Raw genomic sequence first — 24438 nt, forward strand, 5'->3', positions numbered from 1 at the left:
TATTAGATAAGGGAGTTATAAATATGGAAATGGGGAAAACCTAAAGTCAATTCTGTGGTAAGGATCTACAGTTGGAGATATTGGTGTAAAATTAAGATTTCAGATATAGATGGAGAGATGGAAAGAAATACAGATTTATGTGTATGTGTGCATGGGTTTACATACGTAATACTTCCTTGTTCTGTTCACTGAGAGGGTCTGAAGGCAATAACATGCCAGTGGCAATGAGCCCATCTAGTTACCAGACCTTTGTTTAAATGCTGTTTTCCATTAAAATCAACCAGGGTTCCTTGAAGAGATGGCTGTTTCCAGAGCAGAGAAAGCACAAGGTGAGTTGAAACATCTTATTGTGTCAGACAGCAAGCAAGTACTTAAAAGGATACAGGAACATGCCCAAAGGGCACATGAGCCAGCCTGAATCTGGTAAATTTGAACATCCAAATAAACAACAGTAAGATTATAACTCATTGAATAAAAACTGAATTCACTGGTCCATACTGATATAAGTAAGTGAATATATAATTAAATCAAGGAAATAAAAAGCTCCTAAGTATAGCTGAATGCAACTAATAAATATAGAAGGTAAGCTAGAGTTAGAAAACTACCATTAGGTCACTATCAGAGTAATAATTCAGGCCAAGAATCATATGGATATTAAAATGAGTAAAAGTTTGATGAAAATAGGATATTTACATAGTCTCAATGTATCTTCCTACATACAAATATCTTTCCACCCCGTCCCACCCAAATATCTTCCTTTATATGGATCAGATAGTTACTAACTTTAGAGTGGAGAAAACTAGAAAACACCATATTTTTTTTTCAAAAGTTTTTCTCTAAATTCCAGTTAGTTAACATACAGTGTATGTTATTAGTTTCAGGTGTAGAAGTTAGTGGTTCATCACTTCTATATAACACCCAGTGATCATCAAAGTGCCCTCCTTAACACCCATCACCCATTAAGCTCATTCCCTGTCCACCTCCCCTCTAGCAACCCTATTTGTTCTCTATAGTTAAGAGTCTGTTTTCTGGTTTGCCTCTCTCTTTTTTTCCCCCCTTTGCTCATTTGTTTTGTTTCTTAAGTTTCATATATGAGTGAAATCATATGGTCTTTGTCTTTCTCTGACTTATTTCACGTAGCACAATACTCACTAGCTCCATCCATGTCATTGCAAATAGGAAGATTTCTTTTTCACAACTAATATTATATATATCAATCACCTCTTCTTTATCCATTCATTAGTCAGTGGATATTGGGCTATTTTCATAATTTGGCTATTGTTGATAATGCTGCTATAAACATCGGGGTGCATGTGCCCCTTCAAATCTGTATTTTTGTATCCTTTGGATAAATACCTAGTAGTGCAATTGCTGGATTGTAGGGTAGTTCTACTTTTAACTTTTTGAGGAGCCTCCACACTGTTCTCCATAGTTCACCAGTTTGCACGCCCACCAACAGTGCAAAAGGGTTCCCCTTTCTCCACATCCTTGCCAACACTTGTTGTTTCCTGTGTTGTTACTCTTAGCCATTTTGATAGGTGTGAGGTGGTTATCTCATGGTAGTCCTGATTTGTATTTCCCTGATGATGAGTGATTTTGAGCATCTTAGATAACACCATTGTAATCAGCTGATAAAATATTACAGCACTGGGACAAATCAGCTGTGTGCTTTCTGATACGAAGACAGTATTTTTATGTGGTATTCCTGACAAAATGCATAGCTTGAATCTAGTCATGAGCTAACACGAGGTAAATCCAAAGGGAGAGATACTCTAAGTAACTGATCTCTATTCTTCAAATATGTTAAGGTCCTAAAAAATAAGCAAAGATGCAGAAACGTTCTATTTGAAGAGGAAAGAAACATGACAGCTAAGTGCAATGCAAGATCCTGTATTGGACCATGGAATTATAAATGATTTTAGGGGAACAACTAGCAAAATCACATTTTAAAAAATGGTAGATATCTCAGGAAGGGCAAAGATTTCTATAAGATTATCTATAGTTGGGACTTCTTCTGACAGCAAAGATTTTAGATACTCTTTGTAAATACCCTGGATTTGGCTTACTGTCTCTTTTTTAATTTCTTGATGGGCCAAAATTGTCTAACTTCCTTTGAAATTAACTACCAATTTATTGTTACCATTGGGGTTATGAATAAAATCAGTAACAAATAATATCCTCTGTAAAAAGACACAAATAACCAACTAATTGAAAGCTGTACTACCATTATTATTACTAAAATTTTATTAAAAATGGATCTCTTCTGGGGCACCTGGGTGGCTCAGACAGTTAAGTGTTTGACTCCTGATCTTAGTCAAGTCTTGATCTCATGGTTGTGAGTTCAAGCCCCGTGTTGGGTTCCACGCTGGGTGTGAAGCCTACTTAAGAACAACAACAACAAAAAAAGATCTCTTCCACACAAAAATGCCCCATTAATTTTTGACAAAGTTGCAAAAGCAATTCAATGGAGGAAGGACAACCTATCAACAAATAATGCTGGAACACTGGACATCTCTAGGCAAAAAAAAAATGAACTTTGACCTAAACTACACACTTTATTAAAAAACCAACTCAAAAATGCAGCATACTCAAATGTAAAATTATAAATCTTCTGGAAAAGAACATAAAGCATAAATTTGGGGGGTACCTGGGTAGCTCAGTCAGTTGCGCATCTGACTCTTGATTTGGGCTCAGGTCATGATCTCACAGTTCGTGAGATCCAGCCCCATCCTGGGCTCTGTGCTGACAGTGAGAAGTCTGCTTGGGATTCTTTTTGTCTCTCTGCCTCTGCCCCTCCCCCATTCACGTGTGTGTGTGTGTGTGTGTGTGTGTGTGTGTGTGCACGCGCACGTGCGCGCGCACGCTGAGCGCGTGCTCTCTCTTAAAAATAAGTAAACATTTAAAAAAAAAAAGATAAACTTTGGGACCTAAGACTAGGCAAAGAGACTTGACTTGTCTTAGACTTAATGACAAAGGCATGATCCATAAGAGGGAAAGTTAATACATTTGACCACATAAAACTGAAAAACTCTGCTCTGCAAAACCCCTGTTGAAAGGATGAAAACACAGATTATAGACCCTGAGAAATATTGGCAAATCACATATCTGACAAAGGCTTTGTATAGAGATTATATAAAGAACTTAAAAAATTCAGCAGTTATATTTGGAATTTAAGAAACAAAACAGATGAACATATGAAAAGGAGGGACGGGAAGAGAAGAAAGGGAAACATACCACAAGAGACTCTTAACGAGAGAACAAACTGAGGATTGATGGAGGGACATGGGTGGGAGATGGGCTAAATGGGTAATGGGCATTAAGGACTGCACTTGTGATGAGCACTGGGTATTATATGTAAGTGATGAATCACTGAATTCTACTTCTGAAACCAATACTGCAGTGTATGTTATCTAACCAAAATATAAAAAATAAAAATATAAATATAAAAGAAAATGCCATATTGAACAAATAAATAAAAATTCAGCAGTAAACAAATAATCCAAACAGAAAATAGGCAAAAGACATGTATAGACATTTCATCAAAGAAGTTATACAGATGGCAAATAAACACATGAAAAGATGTTCAACATTATTAGTTCTCTGGATGAATCTCTAGAGAATTTTATTAATTGGGGGAAAAATAATCCCAAACAAATAGCTCCCAAAGGAGCTGTTACAGGTTGAATTGTGTCCCTCCAAAAAGATCAGTTGAAGTCCTAACTCTAGTATGTCAGAATGTGATCTAATTTGAAACTAAAGTCTTTATAAATGTAACCAAGTTAAGAGGAGATCATTTCAGTAGGCCCTCATCCAATATGACTGGTGTCCTTAAAAGAAAAGGAAATTTGGATTCTGATAGGCACAGAGGGAAGGCCATGTGAAGACACAGATGGCCATGTGCCTGGGGTGATGCGTGTATGTGCCAAGGATTGCCAGCAAACACCAGAAGCTGGAAGAGGCAAGGAGATTTTCCCTGAAGCCGTCACAGAGAGCATGGCCCTGCTGATACCTTCCTTGATTTCAGACTTTTAGCCTCCAGAAGTGTGAAATGATATATTTCTGTTGTTTTCAGCGATCCAGCTTTTGGTACTTTGTGCAGCTGGCCTAGGAGACATCACTGATATATATTGCGTGGTCTCATTTGTGTAACTATCATGAAATGACCTAATTATGAAGATGACACCAGATTAGTGGCTGATGTCACTTTCTTGGTTAGGGTGTTAAATGGTAGCTACTCTGGGTATGAGAAGTTAGTACAGGGCACGCTACATGGGAGGACACTATTTCTTTGCAGCCTACATGAATCTATAATTACTATTAATCTAAAAGGTTAGAATAATTTTATTCAAAATACAAGTCAAGGGGGCACCTGGCTGGCTAAGTTGGGTAGAGCATGCAACTCTTGATCTCAGGGTTGTAAGTTTGAGCCTAAGTTAGGGGCAGAGATTACTTAAAGATAAAATCATTAAAAAAAAGGTAAATATCTTTTTCACCTGCATGACTTGGCCATTTGTATAATGGAGATACAATAGAATCTTCTTTAAAAACTCAGGTTCTTGCAGCGACTCCTAGTGCCCTTCTTAAAGTCAACCAGCACTGTAATGTACAGGTGACTGGCTGGACCACACTGTGGCCCCAGAACCTAGCTTATTTCAATTCCTCCCCGAGGAAGTTGGTTTCTGGTGATTCTCTGCCCCACAAAAGCAGAACACAGGAGGTACAGAGAATTATAACGCATTGAGGAATCTGTTCCTTTGGGTTCCAAGCCCGTCACCTAAGTACTACCAATCCTTCGGTACATACTCCCACTGAAACCCACGCTTGCTGGCAGGCTGCACCTGTGCTAATGGAAGCCTATTTCTTGGCAGAAAACTCAGGACAGGAGGGTATCAGTGTTCTCAACTGGCCAGAAGGCAAGGCTCCTTCATGCAGTGAGGCAGACGACCTGTAGTTTGTCTCTCTCTGTCCACTGGGGCTAGCAGTGAGACTTAGCTATGGTATATCGGACACCTGCTCTCTTTACTTCCCACCTCTGCTGTCAGCTGGGGCTGTGGGCAGGTGAGCCTCTACGGGCACCAACGTGTGCTATATTGCCCCCGAGGACAGCAGTCTATCTGCAGAGTAAATGGCAGCCGCACAGTGAACCACTGTCTATGACACAGTCATACGACCTGAAATGTGTGTTAGAATAATAGGCAATGTGCCAGGTGCCAAGCATGTCTTAACATACTAAGTGTCCTGCAGACGGTGGGTGGGGGAATTTGCAGTCAGCCTTCGGTTTGCTTCAGGGTTGGAAGGTAAGAGGCACCTCAGGTAACCTGGATATCACCCTCAGTGAGGGCCTGTCGCCCTGCCTGTTGAGCCAAATACTGGGTGGCTCATAGGAAGCACTGTGAATGACTGATGTCAGTCACTCTCTTATTCCTCAGGAGGGGTATCAATTCACTGTCAAATGATTAAGAAGTGAACGGAGAAAAGGAAAACGAGGATTGAACAATGGGATGGTCTGTATTCCTCCGGTGACAGATTTGCATGGATGTTCCTCTCTGAGTTAAGGTCCAGCAGAGGTTTTTTTTTCTGGCAGAACTTACAGCAGGTGTTCCGCTTACCAAAAACATCTCTTTCCCTTTTCTGCTCCTAGCTGATTTGTTGAGTGGCAAGGCGGCAAATGAGCATCTCCCCAGGACTGCCAAAGCCTCCCAGGGGCCACAGGGCTTCCTTCACCTGTCGCTAACTCAGAGCTCCTGGACAGTTCTGGCAGGGGCCGAGCTCAGTCCTGAGAGTCCTCCTTTTCCCCCCTTCCTACGACCTGCCTCTGTGCCAGAAAGGAATGCACAGTGCGGGGCTGAGACCTTCTCAGGCAGGCTATGCCTAGGCTGTTTCACACCCAGGACATACCACACTGGCTGGCAGGCTGCACCTGCACAAGAAATGGATACACTGCTGCCTAGGCTAGGAGCACGCACAACTGCATTTTAAAAACGCTTTTCCATTTTAGCACTCCATTAATTTCTATGAGAGGTTATCCTTTAGCAAACTTTTTAACACCTTATCGGAAAGAGAGAGAGAGGGATCGATTACCTGTGATCTTTGATAAATCACTCTGGCATAGAAACTGCAACGTGTACTGTGGTCATCGGTCTGGAAAGGCATTGAAAATGATTAGAACATGACACAAAACACACACATACAGTGAAAGTAGTTAAAGACCCCATAAACACAGACGATACCTGAAGAATTTCTCTTAAGAAGCGGGTAACTGGAGGTTGGTAAAGCTTAGAAATGCGGTCTTCTTCTATGACATCAATCTGTCCCACACTTGGATGAGCAGAGAGGATGTAACAGAAGCTAGGAGGAGGCACACGAGTTTCTACCTGTTTAAAATGAAGGCAAAGGCAAACATAAGTGTGCTGGTAAAGATTCAAATACATTATTAAAATCTACTCTTTAATATATAGGTATTTATTCACAGATGCATTCTATCTCCCTGGAAGGTTATATAAGAAATTGGTATGTTGTTTATCTCTGGGAACCAACATAAGAACTTTTACACTTTTTGAATTTACTACGGATTCAAGATTTCATTAAAAACAAAAATTCTTCAGGAGTACCTGGGTGGCTCAGGTGGTTAAGCATCCGACTCTAGATTTTGGCTCAGGTCACGATCTCATGGATTGTGAGTTCGAGCCCTGGATCAGGTTCCATGCTGGTAATATGGAGCCTGCTTGGGATTCTCTCTCTCCCCCTCTCTGCCCCTCCCGAGCTCTCTCTCTAAGTAAATAAATAAACTTAAAAAAATTAAATAACAAAAACAAAAACAAACCATTCTTCAGAGTATATCTGAAAACACCATTTAGAAACTTCTTCCTCTTTGAGCGCCTGGGTGGCTCAGTCCGTTAAGTGTCTGACTTCAGCTCAGGTCATGATCTCGAGCCCTGCATCAGGCTCCATAATGACAGCTCAGAGCCTGGAGCCTGCTTCACATTCTGTGTTCCCCCACCCCTCTCTGCCCCTGCCCCACTTATGCTCTCTCTCTCTCTCTCTCTCTCTCTCAAAAAATGAATACACATTAAAAATAAATAAAAAAATAAGTACACTTCTTCCCTTTAAAAAAAATGGGTACTGTTGACAACTGTTTACTGGTCTAGCACACTACAGAGTTATAGTCTTAGCAGTCTGCTAGGAACTCGGCTACCACACAAACAAGACAGCCCCCAGTTTTCAGCTTTCAGAGCTATGGCCCAAAGCAGCCGCTGGCCAGTCTGGTGGATATACCTGAGGATGGTGAAGAAGGGACACATTTTAATCAGTCAGTTTTACTACCTGTGAGCAACTACCATAAACAATTTGATGCAGTAGAAGGGAAGTCCCTGGCTAACCGGGTAGTTGTACCAATACCATGGGTTTTATTTACCACATTATATGAGTTTGTGCTCTAATTGGTAACTGAATGTTGGTTCTAACAGTATCTGGGAGGCAGAGGGGAAAACACCCTGTGTCTTATTTAGTACAAGGCTAAGACCCTAATTATTACAATGGCATGCAGTGGTTGTGGTTTTAAGACATCGTCATAAATTAACCTCAAGAAGAATGGAGTGTGGCATAGCAAAGAAAGCAGCCAGAGGCTGGACTTTAGACTGAGGTGAACTAGTCTGAATCTCTGTCCTCCTGGCTGATAGTCACTGGACCTCGGCTTCTCGGGGATGTGAACTGTGGGTGGGGCCTGACTCAGCACCTGGCATGGTGCAGGTGTCAGTCAGGGGAAGCCCCTCAGATGCTGGCTTACCTCTTCATGGGCTTGGCCACGGCCAGGTGCTTTCAGAGGCATGGCTGGAGGCCACATGGTGTCAATCAAGCTGAAAAGCCCTGCTGTCCTGGGAAAAAAAAAGATGCTGTTGATGGTATTCATCACTTAAGTGCCTGTTCATGATCTGGGTATGTGCAGTTTTGCTTAACAGGTACTATCCCTAATGCCAAGGAGACACCATTCAGGATGTGTGCTGATTCGGATGGGGAAGACACTGTCACACAGAGAAATGGGCCTTTGAAATCGCGCAAGAACAGGAAGGAGTTTGTCCATTACATTGTGATACAGCTCCCCAATCAAGTATTTTTTTTTTTAATTTTTTTTTCAACGTTTATTCATTTTTGGGACAGAGAGAGACAGAGCATGAACGGGGGAGGGGCAGAGAGAGAGGGAGACACAGAATCGGAAACAGGCTCCAGGCTCCGAGCCATCAGCCCAGAGCCCGACGCGGGGCTCGAACTCACGGACCGCGAGATCGTGACCTGGCTGAAGTCGGACGCTTAACCGACTGCGCCACCCAGGCGCCCCTCCAATCAAGTATTGTACAGCCATTGAAGTGGTTACATAGAAGTGTTTAACAAAATGGGAAAATGTTTCTGATACCTTGCTAATGGAAAAGCAGGCAACAAACTATAATGTCTTTCTCTATGTATGTATCTATGCACATACCTGCATGTAATAAGCCAAAAGAAAAGGATACTGAAAGATACACAAATGATTTTAGTGGTTATCTGAGTGCAGCTTAGAAGTAACACTTTCTTCCTTTGGCTTTTATGTGTTTCCTATCTTTTTCCAAATAGGTATGTATTACTCATAAGAAGAAAAATTATCAATAAGCTATCTAAAGTAAAAAAGATAGCCAGACGTACAAGGACAAATATTATATGATTCCACTCATGAGGTTCCTAAAGCAATCAAACTTGTACAAACAGAAAGTGGAATGATGGTTGCTAAGGGCTGAGGGGGTGGGAAACAGGCGGTTAGTGTTGAATGGTCATGGAGTTTTAGTTTGGGAAGATGGAAACATTCTAGAGCTGGAGGGGTGTGATGGATGTTGAACAGTGTGAATGTACTCAATGACACTACTAATGGTTAAGGTGGAAAATTTGTTATTTACATTTTATCACACTAAAAAACCCCCCCGTTTTAGTTGGTATGCATGCACGTGTGCACATACACACACATCTCACAAAGCCTTCTTAGATTTTGCTCTCTCAACAAGATAGAATGCATGTGTGAGTAAATATCTATATATTCTTATTTCTTTCAATGTTTAACAGCAAGTTTTAGGTGCTTAGGATCTAGCAGCTAACAAAACTGAACAACTCAGAACCTGAAGATGAGGGTCTTAGCTTGCACTAGACAACACAAGCACCTCCCCACCCCCTTTGGGTTCCTCAAATTAATTTCAATAGAATCGTAGGGCATGGCCTGTGACAAACACCAAGCTCAATAGCATTCCTGTGAATTTTTAGGTTTTGGGTCAAAATCAAGCAAACAAGTAAGCAAAATGTGGGTAACACATGGTAAAAAGGGATTGCCTGTGAAAATTTACTCTCTCCCTCTCTTGATTAATTCTGAGAAGTACCCTGTTGCAGCTGTCTGTGTGAGTGACGGACAGGGCTGGGGGACCCAGGGCTGCCTAAGGTCAGGAAAAGCTGTCAGGGAAGGTGCAGAGGTAAGCTCATTTGACCTCTCACTGCCCTTCCCCAGGACTAAGGAATGGGGTGGGCCCATGATGTCTCTCCCCGGGGGTGGGTGGGGTGGCAGGAAGGACATGGGACATGGACTTGCCTCTTGCTCTCTGTCTGCCACGTGCCCAGTACTTCCTGCTCCTGGCTTGGCTCCTTTCTTTTCCCGGAGCATGCCACCTGACTCATGTTCCTCTGCCGTCCTCTCACTGTTTGATGTGAGCTCCCCAGTGGGTGGGCATCAATTTGTCCTGGTTGCAGAGAAGTGCCAGCCCAGACAAACTGGTCAAGAGACTTGGCGGATGAGGAACTGACACCCAGCTATCACAAACACCTACATACTTCACTGCAGAAATCAGACCTAACACACTTGATATGCTCATTTCCTATTTGCAGTCTGGAGAAATGCGAGGTTGGCGGGCAAACAGTAATTTTCTACACCAATAAATATGTCCATTTCTCACCTTAGACCTGACTACATTTCAAAGGCAAAGCTAAGACTTTGCTCAAGCCCCTCGTTTACGACGGAGTGGGTACAGCATGGGCCTTGCAACAAGACCTGTCTATTGTTCTAGTTCTGCATTTTATATACTGTGAAACCTTAAGAAAGTTTGCTTAATTCTTGCACCTTCCGTCTCCTCTTCTGTAAAGTTGGGAGAGATCAGTACACACCTGTTGTGTTACTGCAAGGGGTGAAAAACATACTGCGAGTATAGCATCTACTAGGGTTTCTATGCTCAGAATAAGTACTCAACGTGTTGGGCATCTGATGCTCTTGTAATTATTCATGTTGCTAATTGTTTAGGCTATTAGCTTCTTTTTTTTAAAGTTTATTTATTTATTTTTTGAGGGGGGTAGGGGCGAGAGAGAGAGAGAGAGAGACAGAGAGAGAGACAGAGAGACAGAGAGTGTATTCCAAGCAGGCTCCACGCTGAACCCTACGTAGGGCTGGATCTCACGACCCCAAGATCTTGAGCTGAGATCAAGAGTCAGGCACTTAACCGACTAGGCCATCCAAGTGCCCTTAGGCTATTAACTTCTATGCTGTTTTCTGTTCAAAAATTTCCCAGTTGAAGACAAGATTTTAACCCCAGAGTGACCTTCTTTGTGAAGGAACAGAGTCAAATTAAAGGTATGATGAAAAGATGATTCTTTATACAGAACAGGAAAATAACACTTTCCAGAGAGTGACCAAGTGTTTATCGATTTTCCTAAATTTTTAGAGTTTCTGTTGTGTGGAGTCCATAAACTCCAAGAAGACAAGGTTCTATGGTGGGTTAGGGTTGTCACATGCAGCCTACCTGTGGCTTAGCCAGACACACTGGAGTGGGAGACTCTGGAAAACCTGGTGTAAAAGATACATGTAAGATCTGTACAAATGGAAGTTTCTTCAATTTATAACCATGAAGTCCTTTTTGGAAGCAGTGTTCCCTTGGAATTTTCTTTGACAAGTGCTATACTATGAATATAGCCTTAGAAAAGTTCTTTTTGAATTTAATGATGCTTACTTATTTAGAGGATGCTAGTGGCTAATTTTAAAAGTTTGGACCGGTTACACATTTATACTTTAATGCATTAAATAAAAAACTTAGTCTTATAAAAAATCAGCTTCTCTACTGTTTTGAAATATAGATATGATTCAGATGGCTCTGTGAACTAGAGCTTTCGTCTCAGGCAGCACGCACATCCCTCGAAATGACTCCAGCCTCTGACTGGGACAGACTTTGTGCCGAAGCTAACTTTTGGCACACAGTGTATTGTTCTTCTCACTTCAGTCCTTCCCATTCATTTTTGTATCAGGTTTCACTTTGTTGCATAGGAAACTCATTCTTTCTAAAAAGCCATCCCTTTAAAATATGTTTAAAACAACAAACAAATTATCTGATGGGTAGATGCCACCAAAAGTTTATATTTTCATTTTTTTTAAAGTTGTAAAATATATGTTTAATTAAAATAGAGGGGGAAAAGGACACACAGAAAAAGTCATCCAGTTTATGGTAAAAAAATATGAAAAAAAATCTGAAAACATCATTTTGCCAGAATAAATTTCTTAGGATATATCTTAATTTATAGATGGCATAAAGTGAATCTGCAGAAAAATTTGGGTCACATCTCAGAAAACTAGAAAGCTTCCATAGCTATTATTTTATTTATAGCAACAGGGTAGTATTTAAATGGGAAGACATCAAGATATATGCACATATTAAAATTATATTTACCAAAATGCACACTTAAAATGGTTAAAATTGTATTTTGTTATATATATACATGCATATGTATATATATATATATGTATACTCATTTTTCATAAAAAAGTTATATTTACCATGAAAATGAGTACCTAGTATTTTGGCTGAGGATTGTTGACAGCTCATGGAAAGAGTTATACTCCCTTCTATGTGAGATGTGATATAATATGAGCATCCCAAATTCTTTACAGCAGAACACAATTTTTATTTTATTTTTCAATTTAGTTTTTAAACTGTTGGTTTATTTATTTATTTAGCGTGTGCACACTGCGTGCTTGTGGGTGGGAGAGGGGCAGAGAGAGAAAGAGAGAGAGAATCCCAAGCAGGCTGCATGCTGTCAGTGCAGAGCCCAACTTGGGGCTTGATCCCATGAGCCTGATCATGACCTGAGCTGAAATCAAGAGTCAGACGCTTAACCAACTGAGCCTCCCAAGTGCCCTTAAATCTAATTTTTAAAACTGAGATATGTCACATACCAAAAAATTCATCCTTTTAAAGTGTACACTGCATGGTTTTTAGTGTATTCATAGACTTGTGGAACTTTCACCACTGTCTACTTCCAGAATGTTTCCTCACGCCAATACCATCCCAGGTACACCCTGTGCTGTGCCTGTCAGCAGTCACTCTTGCTACAGATCTACTTGCTGTTTTTATGGGCATTGTATACAAATGGAATAATATTAAATGTGGTCTTTTGTGTCTGGCTTCTTTTACTCAGCATCATGTCTTTAAGGTTCATCCATGTTATAGCATGTGTCAGTACTGTATTCCTTTTTTGGCTGAATAATCCATGGTATGGATAAATGACATTTTATTATCCATTCATCAGTTCATGGACATTTGGGTTATTTCCACTTCTCAGCTGTTATGAAAACTGTTGCTATGAACATCCATATACAAATTTCTGTGTGGACACATGTTTTCATTTCTCTTACGCAGATAACCTAGGAGTAATTTGCTGGGTCATACGGTAATTCTGTGTTTAACTTTTTGAATAACTACCTAACTGTGGTGCATAGTGCTGGCACTGCACCATTTTACATCCCAACAATGTGTGGGGTTATAAATCCAATTTGGTTTGTAAGTTATTACACATATTTAAAAAAATTTGGAAACATGAAATTTTATATCTGGAATGATTTATAAAAGAACACTTGGTTTTTTTTATCCTATATTCACTTTTATGCTTTTCGGATGCTTTGAAATTTTTTTTTTTTTTTTTTTTTAATTTTTTTTTTTTTTCAACGTTTATTTATTTTTGGGACAGAGAGAGACAGAGCATGAACGGGGGAGGGGCAGAGAGAGAGGGAGGCACAGAATCAGAAACAGGCTCCAGGCTCTGAGCCATCAGCCCAGAGCCTGATGCGGGGCTCGAACTCACGGACCGCGAGATCGTGACCTGGCTGAAGTCGGACGCTTAACCGACTGCGCCACCCAGGCGCCCCCGGATGCTTTGAAATTTTAACAGAACATATACAACACTTTTATAATCTATTTTGAAAACCAAAAAGCTGGGGCTCTGTTAAAACAGTGGTAACCATGGCACAAGAACAGACACTCAGATCAATGGGACAGAATAGAGAACCCAGAAATGGACCCACAGACATATGGCCAACTAATCTTTGACAAAGCAGGAAAGAATATCCAATGGAATAAAGACAGTCTCTTCAGCAAGCGGTGCTGGGAAAACTGGACAGCGACATGCAGAAGAATGAACCTGGACCACTTTCTTACACCAGACACAAAAATAAACTCAAAATGGATGAAACACCTCAATGTAAGACAGGAAGCCATCAAAATCCTTGAGGAGAAAGTAGGCAAAAACCTCTTTGATCTTGCCCGCAGCAACTTCTTACTCAGCATGTCTCCGGAGGAAAGGGAAACAAAAGCAAAAATGAACTACTGAGACCTCATCAAAATAAAAAGCTTCTACACAGCAAAGGAAACAATCAGCAAAACTAAAAGGCAACTGACAGAATGGGAGAAGATATTTGCAAATGACATATCAGATAAAGGGTTAGTATCCAAAAATCTATAAAGAACTTATCAAACTCAACACCCAAAAAACAAATAATCCAGTGAAGAAATGGGCGAAAGACATGAATAGACACTTCCCCAAGGAAGACATCCAGATGGCCAGCCGACACATGAGAAAATGCTCAACATCACTCATCATCAGGGAAATACAAATCAAAACCACAATGAGATACCAGCTTACACCTGTCAGTATGGCTAACATTAACAACTCAGGCAACAACAGATGTTGGCGAGGAGGATGCGGAGAAAGAGGATCTCTTTTGCATTGTTGGTGGGAATGCAAGCTGGTGCAGTCACTCTGGAAAACAGTATGGAGGTTCCTCAAAAAACTAAAAATAGAACTACCCTACCCAGCAATTGCACTACTAGGCATTTATCCACGGGATACAGGTGTGCTGTTTTGAAGGGACACATGCACCCCATGTTTAGAACGGCACTATCAACAATAGCCAAAGTATGGAAAGAGCCCAAATATCCATTGATGGATGAATGGATAAAGAAGATGTGGTATGTATGTATAATGGAGTATTCCTCAGCAATCAAAGAATGAAATCTTGCCATTTGCAACTATGTTGCAATGGATGGAACTGGAGGGTATTATGCTAAGTGAAATTAGTCAGAGAAAGACAAAAATCATATGACTTCACTCATATGAGGACTTTAAGAGACAAAACAGATGAACATAAGGGAAGGGAAACAAAAATAATGTAAAAACAGGGAGGGGGACAAAACATAAGAGACTCATAAATATGGAGAACAATCAGGGTTGCTGGAGGGGTTGTGGGAGGGGGGATGGGCTACATGGGTAAGGGGCATTAAGGAATCTCCTCCTGAAATCATTGTTTCACTATATGTTAACTAATTTGAATGTAAATTTTAAAAAATAAAAAGTAAAATTAAAAAACAAAACAAAACAACAACAACAACAAAACAGTGGTAACCAATGGAGAGAAGTATCTTAAAGTGAAGAGCACATCATCTTTAGTCTCACACAGGTCTGGTCTGAGCCTAGCTGTGATCCACCCAGCCACGGGATTGTGGACATGTTTCCATGTTTCCATACATTCTGTATGGAATGTATCCTTTGTGCCTGACTGTGGCATAAATGGTAACTGCTATTGCTATTATTGGTGTTTTTAGGTACATTCAAATAAAGTCCCCCAAAAGTAATATAATTTAATTCACCATTACTTATTACTATTTTAAACTATTTAATCAGTAATTCATTTGATTTTTCAAAAAACCTTATTTTGAACTAATTATAGACTCATGGAAAGTAGCAAAGATAGTACAGAGATCCTGTGTGGCCTTCACCCACTTTCTTATAAATAGTCTAGGTGTGTAAAGTACTAGCATAGAATAAACTAATGATACAACTATTCATAATTGCAAAGTATACTCTTTTCCTTTCAAAAAAATTTTTTTTCAAGTTTTATTTTTCATATTTGTGAGAGAGACAGAGACAGAGCATGGGTGGGGGGTGGAAAGGGCAGAGATGGAGACAGAATCTGAAGCAGGATCCAGGCTCTGAGCTGTTAGCACAGAGCCCGACACAGGGCTCGAACTCACCAACTGTGAGATCATGACCTGAGCTGAAGTTGGATGCTTAACTGAGCTACCCAGGCGCCCTCAAGGTATATACTCTTTTCGAAGAGACTTACTCCTATGACCAACAGCATAAGCAGGATGTGGGACCAGAGATTTCCTTTAAAATGGTTTTCAACTCTTCCACTCTCTCTAAAGCAAGCACCAGCCCTAACTGGGACTGGTTACAGTATAAAATGTGCCTTCTTAGATTACTTAGGAAAAAGTTCTTGGAGTGACTCCTTAGGAGAGATACAGTAGAATGAAGAGTATCACACTTTTTAAATCTAATTAAGTTCCCAGAGATTGATTGAAATTTAGGATTGCAATAGAGGTGAAGGTTGTTCAGAAGGGAATACTGCCCCATCATGCCTTGGGCTACACATCTCCAATCCCACCAATGCTGCTGGATATGGGATTTGCTTTGATGGAGTGCTGGAGGCAGAATGGGGTATAGAGAGGACACCTTTCATACATAATGTGGGCAAGTCCTGAAATCTCTCTTGAACTCACTTTCCTCCCTTCTAGGATTTGGTGGTTCTCCAGTTTATAATGCTAGCATTCCTTGCTGACGTGTGTCTCTGCTTGAGAAGGAAATGTGATTCCCAAATCTCCAGTGTTAGGTAAAGGTGAAGTTTGCAGTGGCTGATAGAGGAGTGGGAACAAGATATATGTCCTTTCTATGAAAGTGCCACAGTATGGAGCAGCTAGAAATAGCCGACCATCTATGCTAAACGCCTTCCGCAGAATGATCTATAAGCCTGGCTGACTGAAGACTTCTTCTCATGCTGCAAAGGGCTTTGGGTATTGGTTAAGAAGCAAAGTCACTTATTTCTCAGAATGAAAAAAAAATTCATTTTCTTGCCTATAGTTTGTTGTTTGGGGAATATTCTAGAAACTGTTAAAATCTAAGTAGAAGTACACAAAGGAGTTTCTAGGGGGAGGGGACCAACTTGAGGGCATCTCCAGAAAAAAGTCTCATAAATTTGGCATAAGAATCTGAAACGGTGTCCACACTCGGATGTCTCTCCTGGGGTTAGTAAGAGCCAACGTACCCCATCCTGTGCAAGAATGGTGCATGGAATTGAGTAAGCTATGCATGCTCAGAGAACACCAGTGGGTACATCCACTTAGAGAACTTGTGGCTGAGAAAGGCAGCTCTCCGTGCTCTGGGTCATGTGATGCGCTAAAGAGTCCTGGGGTTAGTCCTGTAGCAGCAACAGCAGGCCCTCTGCCTGGCACTGAAAAGGAGGCTGCGAGAGTAAGGAGGGTGGCTGGGGACGATATCAGAAAGGAATGTCAGAAACATGTACAACTGGAACTGGCGTTCCAGCCTCCAGCCTTAGCATTTGAAACAATGCTAAATTTACATAGTTCCACACAAATTTTATAGATGTTTTGCTGTAGCAAATGAATGACTTCCTCTGGTTTCATTATATCCAATCTTCTTTATTTTGACTAGTAGATAATTAACGCTATCTGGAAAACCAACCACTCGAAGCAAGGGAAACGAAGACGTTCATGGCCTCCAGTCCACTGGAAGAAGGCAAAGGGGGCAGGTTTTCCCCTCTGCATACCAGATTGTTAACTGATACTACCTGCCTGCTTGGCCTGTTTTCTTAGTTATTTTCCCCATCTTATATAGTCTCATCTACATACTACTCCCAAGTGTTCCCTGAGTAATCTAAGACTGCCTGAACCACTTTCTTTTGGGTGCGGATAGAGTGGAATTTGCTCCAGGAGATTTAAACTACAATGGTGATATCAACTATAATAGGAAGGCAACATGTAAGGAAGCAACCTGGTCCACTGAGTTAGTTCATACTTAGGGTTTTTTTTTTTTTGTTTTTTTGTTTTTTTTTTTAAATCAAGCATATATTTTGGGTATAAAATGTTCCTGAAATTTGCCATTGGAAATGGCAATTTTTTCCATTCCTACTATCGGTTGGTGATTTCTCCATAGGTACTATTATAGTAGTACTCAAACTCTGCAACACAGATTATCTGAAAAACGGAATACTTCAGACCCATGTTTCTCAAAGAGGGGCTTGGGGATACCCTTTCAGGTGGCCCACATGGCCAGAACTATTTTCTAAGACCTTATTTTCCTTCAAATACGGTAAATTTTAATCAATATAACCCACACTAAAAGAAAATCTCCTTGGGGTCTCATTAATTTTGAAGAGTATAACAGGCTCCTGAGATCAAGAGGTTGCAACTGTTCTTTAAACCTCAGTGTTGGGGCGCCTGGGTGGCGCAGTCGGTTAAGCGTCCGACTTCAGCCAGGTCACGATCTCGCGGTCCGTGAGTTCGAGCCCCGCGTCGGGCTCTGGGCTGATGGCTCGGAGCCTGGAGCCTGTTTCCGATTCTGTGTCTCCCTCTCTCTCTGCCCCTCCCCCATTCATGCTCTGTCTCTCTCTGTCCCAAAAATAAATAAACGTTGAAAAAAAAATTTTTTTTTAAAAAAATAAAATAAAATAAACCTCAGTGTTGCTCAAGATTGAGTCCACTACCTTCCTGGCATGTCTCTGTCTCCCTGTGTGTGCTGGACGATGGCCGCCCACCATGAGAAGACACAGGCCACACATGTTCCACCTCATAGCACTGGCTCTATGTGCCTGACAATAGGCTTCAGGCATTTCTGGTCAGTTGTATGTTTAGATACAATTTCAATGCAGCCTAAGATATAATTTCTTCCTTTTTCCTGAATCCTTATTAATAGTGCTCAACTTAGACAGGAATATTATTTTCAGTTATAAAGATAACTTTCCACTCTTTATAAAATTAGATCAATGCATCTGGTTACTTGCAAATAATATAACAATTCTTATCACTTTATACTTTCTTGTGGCCCAACACCCAACAAGAATATAGTAGTTCTAGGGGCGCAAGGGTGGCTCATTCGGTTAAGCGTCCGACTTCAGCTCAGGTCATGATCACATTGTCTGTGAGTCTGAGTCCTGCATCAGGCTCTGTGCTGACAGCTCAGAGCCTGGAGCCTGCCTTGGATTCTGTGTCTCCCTCTCTCTCTGCCTCTTACCCACTCGTGCTTGGTCTGTCTCTCTCAAAAATAAAAAAATAAAGAATACAGTAGTTCTAGAAGCAGGCCAATTGGCAGTGTTGAGCCAGACCTATGGGGATCCTGAGGAAGATGTCTTCCTGGGGGGTGGGTGCACACCTGCTCACCCAAGGGAGGAGGCCCTGCACTCCACACTGTGAACATCTTGTCTGTGCCAAAGAGAACAGCAAAGGTGAAGCAGTCTTAACGTGACTACTCCTGCAGGGACCATTGTTAACGTCTGTGCAAGAACACAGGTATGAGAATAGGTAGGGGAATATCACTTGTAGGTGTTCAAAACCACTCTAGAAATCCTGGAAAGGCAACAAATCCTCTTTTTAAAAAAAAATTTTTTTTTTAACAGTTATTCATTCTTCAGAGACAGAGAGACAGAGCATGAGTGGGGGAGAGGCAGAGTGAGAGAGTGAGACACAGAATTCGAAGTAGGGTCCTGGATTCGAGCTGTCAGCACAGAGCCTGATGTGGAGCCTGAACCATGAACCTTGAGATCATGACCTAAGCCGAGGTCGGACGCTCCAACAACTGAGCCACCCAGGTGCCACCAAATCCTCTTTTCTTAGAAAGATATTCCCTCTTGAAAATCCAGATATAAGCATAATAGTAACAGCTACTAATAATTACTTGGTAATTTTACTATGGGCCAAGGACTGTTTTAATATGTAAACATATTTACATATATTAAGTTTCACTTACAACCTTCTTTGTACAGATAAAAATCACAGCAAATTAGGGGCACAAATTAGGGTGACTCAGCTGGTTGAGTCTGACTCTTGGTTTCGGCTCAGGTCATGATCTCACATTAAGTGGGTTCAGGTCCCACGTCGGACTCTGTGCTGACAGTGTGAGCCTGGTTGGGATTCTCTCTCTCCCCGTCTATCTGCCCCTCCCCTGCTCATGCTATCTCTCTCCCTCTCTCCCTCTCTCTCTCAACAGAAATAAACATGAAAAAAATGCCCATGGCACGTCCATGCCACGTCCACCACACTCCAGGGGATGTCACCCCCTGCAGACCACCCACGCCACGCCCACCACACTCCAGGGGATGTCACCCCCTGCAGAGCACCCACGCCATTCCATGGGATGTCACCCCCTGCAGACTACCCATGCCACGCCCACGCCACTCCACAGGAGGTCACCCCCTGCAGATCACCCACGCCACGTCCACCACACTCCACGGGATGTCACCCCCTGCAGAGCACCCACGCCACGCCCACCACACTCCAGGGGATGTCACCCCCTGCAGAGCACCCACGCCACGCCCACCACACTCCAGGGGATGTCACCCCCTGCAGAGCACCCACACCAGCCCACCACACTCCATGGGATGTCACCCCCTGCAGACCACCCACGCCACGCCCACCACACTCCAGGGGATGTCACCCCCTGCAGAGCACCCACACCACGCCCACCACACTCCAGGGGATGTCACCCCCTGCAGACCACCCACGCCACGCCCACCACACTCCAGGGGATGTCACCCCCTGCAGACCACCCACGCCACGCCCACCACACTCCAGGGGATGTCACCCCTTGCAGACCACCCACGCCATGCCCACCACACTCCACGGGATGTCACCCCCTGCAGAGCACCCACGTCAGCCCACCACACTCCACCAGAGCACCCACGCCATGCCCACCACACTCCACGGGATGTCACCCCCTGCAGAGCACCCACGCCATTCTATGGGATGTCACCCCCTGCAGACTACCCATGCCACGCCCACGCCACTCCACCAGAGCACCCACGCCACGCCCACCACATTCCACCAGAGCACCCACGCCACGCCCACCACATTCCACCAGAGCACCCACGCCACGCCCACCACACTCCACCAGAGCACCCACGCCACGCCCACCACACTCCACGGGATGTCACCCCCTGCAGACCACCCACACCACGCCCACCACACTCCACGGGATGTCACCCCCTGCAGAGCACCCACGCAACCCCACCACACTCCATGGGATATCACCCCCTGCAGACCACCCACGCCATGGCCAAACCACTCCGTGGGGAGAGCACAGAAGTTCCAGGCGCCACCACCAACAGCCTGAGGCTGAAGCCAACTCCAGATCAAACCAACCTACCAGGATCTGGTGACATTTAAAACTCTCCCGTGACACGTATGATCTGGGTCAAAGTTACCTCTTGCTCCATAAACACGGGCATCACTGCACCCCAGGAGGTCCTAGAAGTGAGAATGGTAACAGGAGAGCCCTGGGAGACTTGTGCTGGACAGGCTGGGAGGAGGGGTGTGTGCGGACATGCCTGCTGCAGCAACAGAATTAGTCATGTGTCATGTTACAGGTGGTAGGGGACGGGAACAACACAGCCCCTCTCCATAAAGGCAAGTGTGCAAGTCACCTTGCACAGGCCATCTTTCTAGGCATGACTGCTTTTATTTGGTACAAGTGAAAATGCTCGAAGAGAAGAAGGAAATGTTAAACCTTCACTACGTATCTCCTACACCCAAAGTGAATACAGCATAAAAAGTGATTCACTCCCTGTCTTTCTCAGACTGTAGAGGGATCGTCAAGTATCTTCAAGGTTCAATAAGAAGGCTCTTTAAAGATGTGCCTTCGTTGTCTAATACGCTGTTTATGCCTGAGGACAGCTTGCTGCTGGGGTGGCACTGGGGGCACTCAGAGCACTGACCTGGGCAGCAGAGCGGAGCCCAGGAGCCCAGAGCACATCATCGCCACCCCACCTAAACCCCACCTCATCCTCTTTTTTCCAAGGCCTGCTGCCATCTGAAATCAGCTTGCTTATGAACAATTCTCAAATGGAAGCACTGAAGCAACTCGCTGTGTGTGACAGGTGCCAGTGTGCTGTGTGCCTTCCCTATGCAGTACTGGAAAGTGACTGGGGAGGAGTTGGGTGCTCCAGTGAGCACGGGGTGGCCAGACCACATGCCTTTACACCACCATCCAGGCATTAAGTGCGTCTTGGGCACATCCCCATCTGGCTGCTGAGGATTCCGCAGAGGACAGACACATCGGGTCCACTCTCAGGAGGCTGGCTTTCTTGTCTCACAATGCTTCCATTTGAGAATTTTTCATGAGCCCTTGACTTTCCTTTTAAGAAACCTATGGTTTCTGATTTTCTTTTGCCTAATCACACCTATTCATTTAATTAATCCAGTGTCAGACTCTGTGCTAATTATAAATACAGTTTTGACCTAATTTAAGAAGAAAAAAGACTGTCTTCCAGAAGGCAGCTTATGTCCCATTATGTCTTTTTTATGTCACCTTCGTACAGTCAAAAGAGAACTTTGAATGAATTAAACAAGCATTTGTCATGACACTCAAGTGCATTTCCTTGAAAAAGGTTTGATCCACTAGAGAAGACCTTATTAGATGGCCCAGGAGATCCTTAACAAATTGATAGGAGCCATGGAAACCTTGAGATCCTAACAAGATTAGGTAACCGGTGATTTAAAATGTAATGCTGGTAAGATAGTAACATTGGGGAAGTCACTTTGGAAAACAGTTTGGCAGTGACCCAGCAATTCTGATCCTAGGTATCTACCCTAAATAGACTGTGTCCGTGCAAAAACTGTATATGAGTGCTCACAGGGTAAGTCATTATTATTCACGATAGCTAGCAAGTGGAAACAACCCCAATGTCCATCAGTTGGTGAAAACATAAGCAAGTCCGGTATATACATGTAATGGCGTATCCGGCAACCATGAAAGGAAAGAAGCACTGCTACCTGCCACAACGTGGATGACCCTCGAAAACATTATACTAAGTGCAAAAAGCCAGGCACGAAAGGCAACAATACACATGGTTCCATTTGTATGAGGTGTTCAGTATATGCAAATCCATATGGACAGAAGGCAGACGATGTTTGTCAGGGGCTGAGTGGAACAGGAAGTGACTGCTAATGGGTACGGGGTTTCTTTCTGGGGTGTAAAAATGTTCTGAAATTAGACAGTGATGATGCTCACACAGCTTTGTGACTATAAAACCCACTGAATGGTTTACTTTTAGAAGGGTAAGTTTTATGGAGGGTAAACTGGATCTCAATAAAGTTGTTATTTGAAAAGTCTAACTACCTTGAGACAAGGATCTCTAGCAAAGAGACCTTCAACCCTGACCTGAAATATGTCCAGTGTCACACCCCCTTCGGCTCTGCTTAATTATTTTGCTACAAATATCATCTTTCTTTCCTTTACTAGAAGCTCTCAGCCGAGCTGATCCCAAAGCTTCTGGAAAACAAAAGGTTGAGTACTTTTGTAATCAAATAGTGATGCTGTCGTCTTCACTGGAAAGTTTACATGGGACCCACTGAGCAGTATGAGAGCTGGGAGGAAAGAGGAGAGAGACTGGGGAAAGCTAGACAATCCTTCACACCCTTCCTTTACAATGCCCGCTCTTCCTTTTCTAAGTCAAGACAGGCAGGACATGGGGCACTAGCTCCATGTTCCCCCACATGGGTGCCTCCATGTCCCAGGTGAGCCAGGCATGCTGCTGACCCACGGGAGGGAGTCCGTGGCCCTGCACAGGCCCACCCTGAACTCTGGGACAGAAGCTGTAAGTGTGCTGAGGCTAAGGAGAACATTAACATTAGGAAAAAGACATATTTTTCATCTGAGTTTACATACACATCTGTAAAAAGACACGGATAGTTTTCAGAAAAGGTTGTTGTGATTGATGGCTGAATTTCAAGAAGCAATTTCAGATTTAAACCTTCTTTGGTGACGAGAGAGATACTGAAAGTAACAATGCATACTGTATAACAGCTTTTTAGTAATGTCGCTGGGATGGTTGTATTTACTGTGGATGTACCCTAGCTGGGCCTGGACCTCAGCACCTGTACACACATACTTATGTAGCCCTCTAGCTAGTCTCCTGCAGGGACATACCTTTCCCAAGGTCAAGTAGCCAGCAAGGGCATCAAATGGGGCACTTTGACCCCAGACACATTTGTCTACTAAGAATATCCCCAAAATACCTTATAGATGTAGGGAATAACATTTTCCAAGGTTAGTCCACAGAATTTCAGGAAGGTACTTTTCAAACTGTAGATTGTTGGAGAAAGTGAAAAAAGTAAATTAAATACACACCTGAAATTAAGCCTTTTGCTCTACTCCTTTCAATCACTGATTAAACTGCTATGATTATGTAAGATAAATTTATAAATATGGAATGCCTCTTAGTTTATAGGATATCTACTTTTATTAAAAAATGTCCTTGGGCGCCTGGGTGGCGCAGTCGGTTAAGCGTCCGACTTCAGCCAGGTCACGATCTCGCGGTCCGTGAGTTCGAGCCCCGCGTCGGGCTCTGGGCTGATGGCTCAGAGCCTGGAGCCTGTTTCCGATTCTGTGTCTCCCTCTCTCTCTGCCCCTCCCCCGTTCATGCTCTGTCTCTCTCTGTCCCAAAAATAAATGTTGAAAAAAAAAAATTAAAAAAAAAAAATGTCCTTCTCAATCTCTATTCTTTCTTCGAGATTTGGACTATAAAAATATTAACTAATGCAGGGGTGCCCAGGTGGCTCAGTTTGTTAAGCGTCTGACTCTTGATCTCAGTTCAGGTGTTGATCTCAGGGTTATGAGTTCAAGCCCTGTGTTGGGCTCCACACTGGGTGTGGAGCTTACTTAAAAAAAAAAATAGGGGCGCCTGGGTGGCGCAGTCGGTTAAGTGTCCGACTTCAGCCAGGTCACGATCTCGCGGTCCGTGAGTTCGAGCCCCGCGTCAGGCTCTGGGCTGATGGCTCAGAGCCTGGAGCCTGCTTCCGATTCTGTGACTCCCTCTCTCTCTGCTCCTCCCCCCTTCATGCTCTGTCTCTCTCTGTCCCAAAAATAAATAAACGTTGAAAAAAAAAATTAAAAAAAAAAATACACACACACACACACACACACACATTAACTAGCACGGTTTTGTATAGAACAAGTTCTTGCATGTTTCTGGTCTACCTTAGCAGGAAATCATGCACACACACCATTATAAGGGAAATAAAAAATTCCTCCAACATGTTGCTGTCTAGA

The 24438-nt window shown here is 42.9% G+C and overlaps 1 protein-coding gene across 1 annotated transcript in view; it reads right to left on the reverse strand.

Annotated features, from left to right (window-relative positions):
• SPIDR (scaffold protein involved in DNA repair) overlaps positions 1-24438 on the reverse strand; it is a 504871-nt gene that overhangs the window by 26163 nt on the left and 454270 nt on the right. Inside the window, exons 12-14 of the mRNA XM_086694922.1 lie at positions 7787-7874; positions 6231-6374; positions 6082-6141 (exon numbers count right to left, since the gene is read on the reverse strand). Of these exons, the coding sequence (XP_086551048.1) occupies positions 6082-6141; positions 6231-6374; positions 7787-7874 (292 nt within the window). The remainder of the gene's footprint in view (positions 1-6081; positions 6142-6230; positions 6375-7786; positions 7875-24438) is intronic.

This window comes from Puma concolor, chromosome F2 (genome assembly GCF_028749965.1).
Source record: "Puma concolor isolate L17-30 chromosome F2, mPumCon1.1.hap2, whole genome shotgun sequence".
Lineage (NCBI taxonomy): Eukaryota > Metazoa > Chordata > Mammalia > Carnivora > Felidae > Puma > Puma concolor.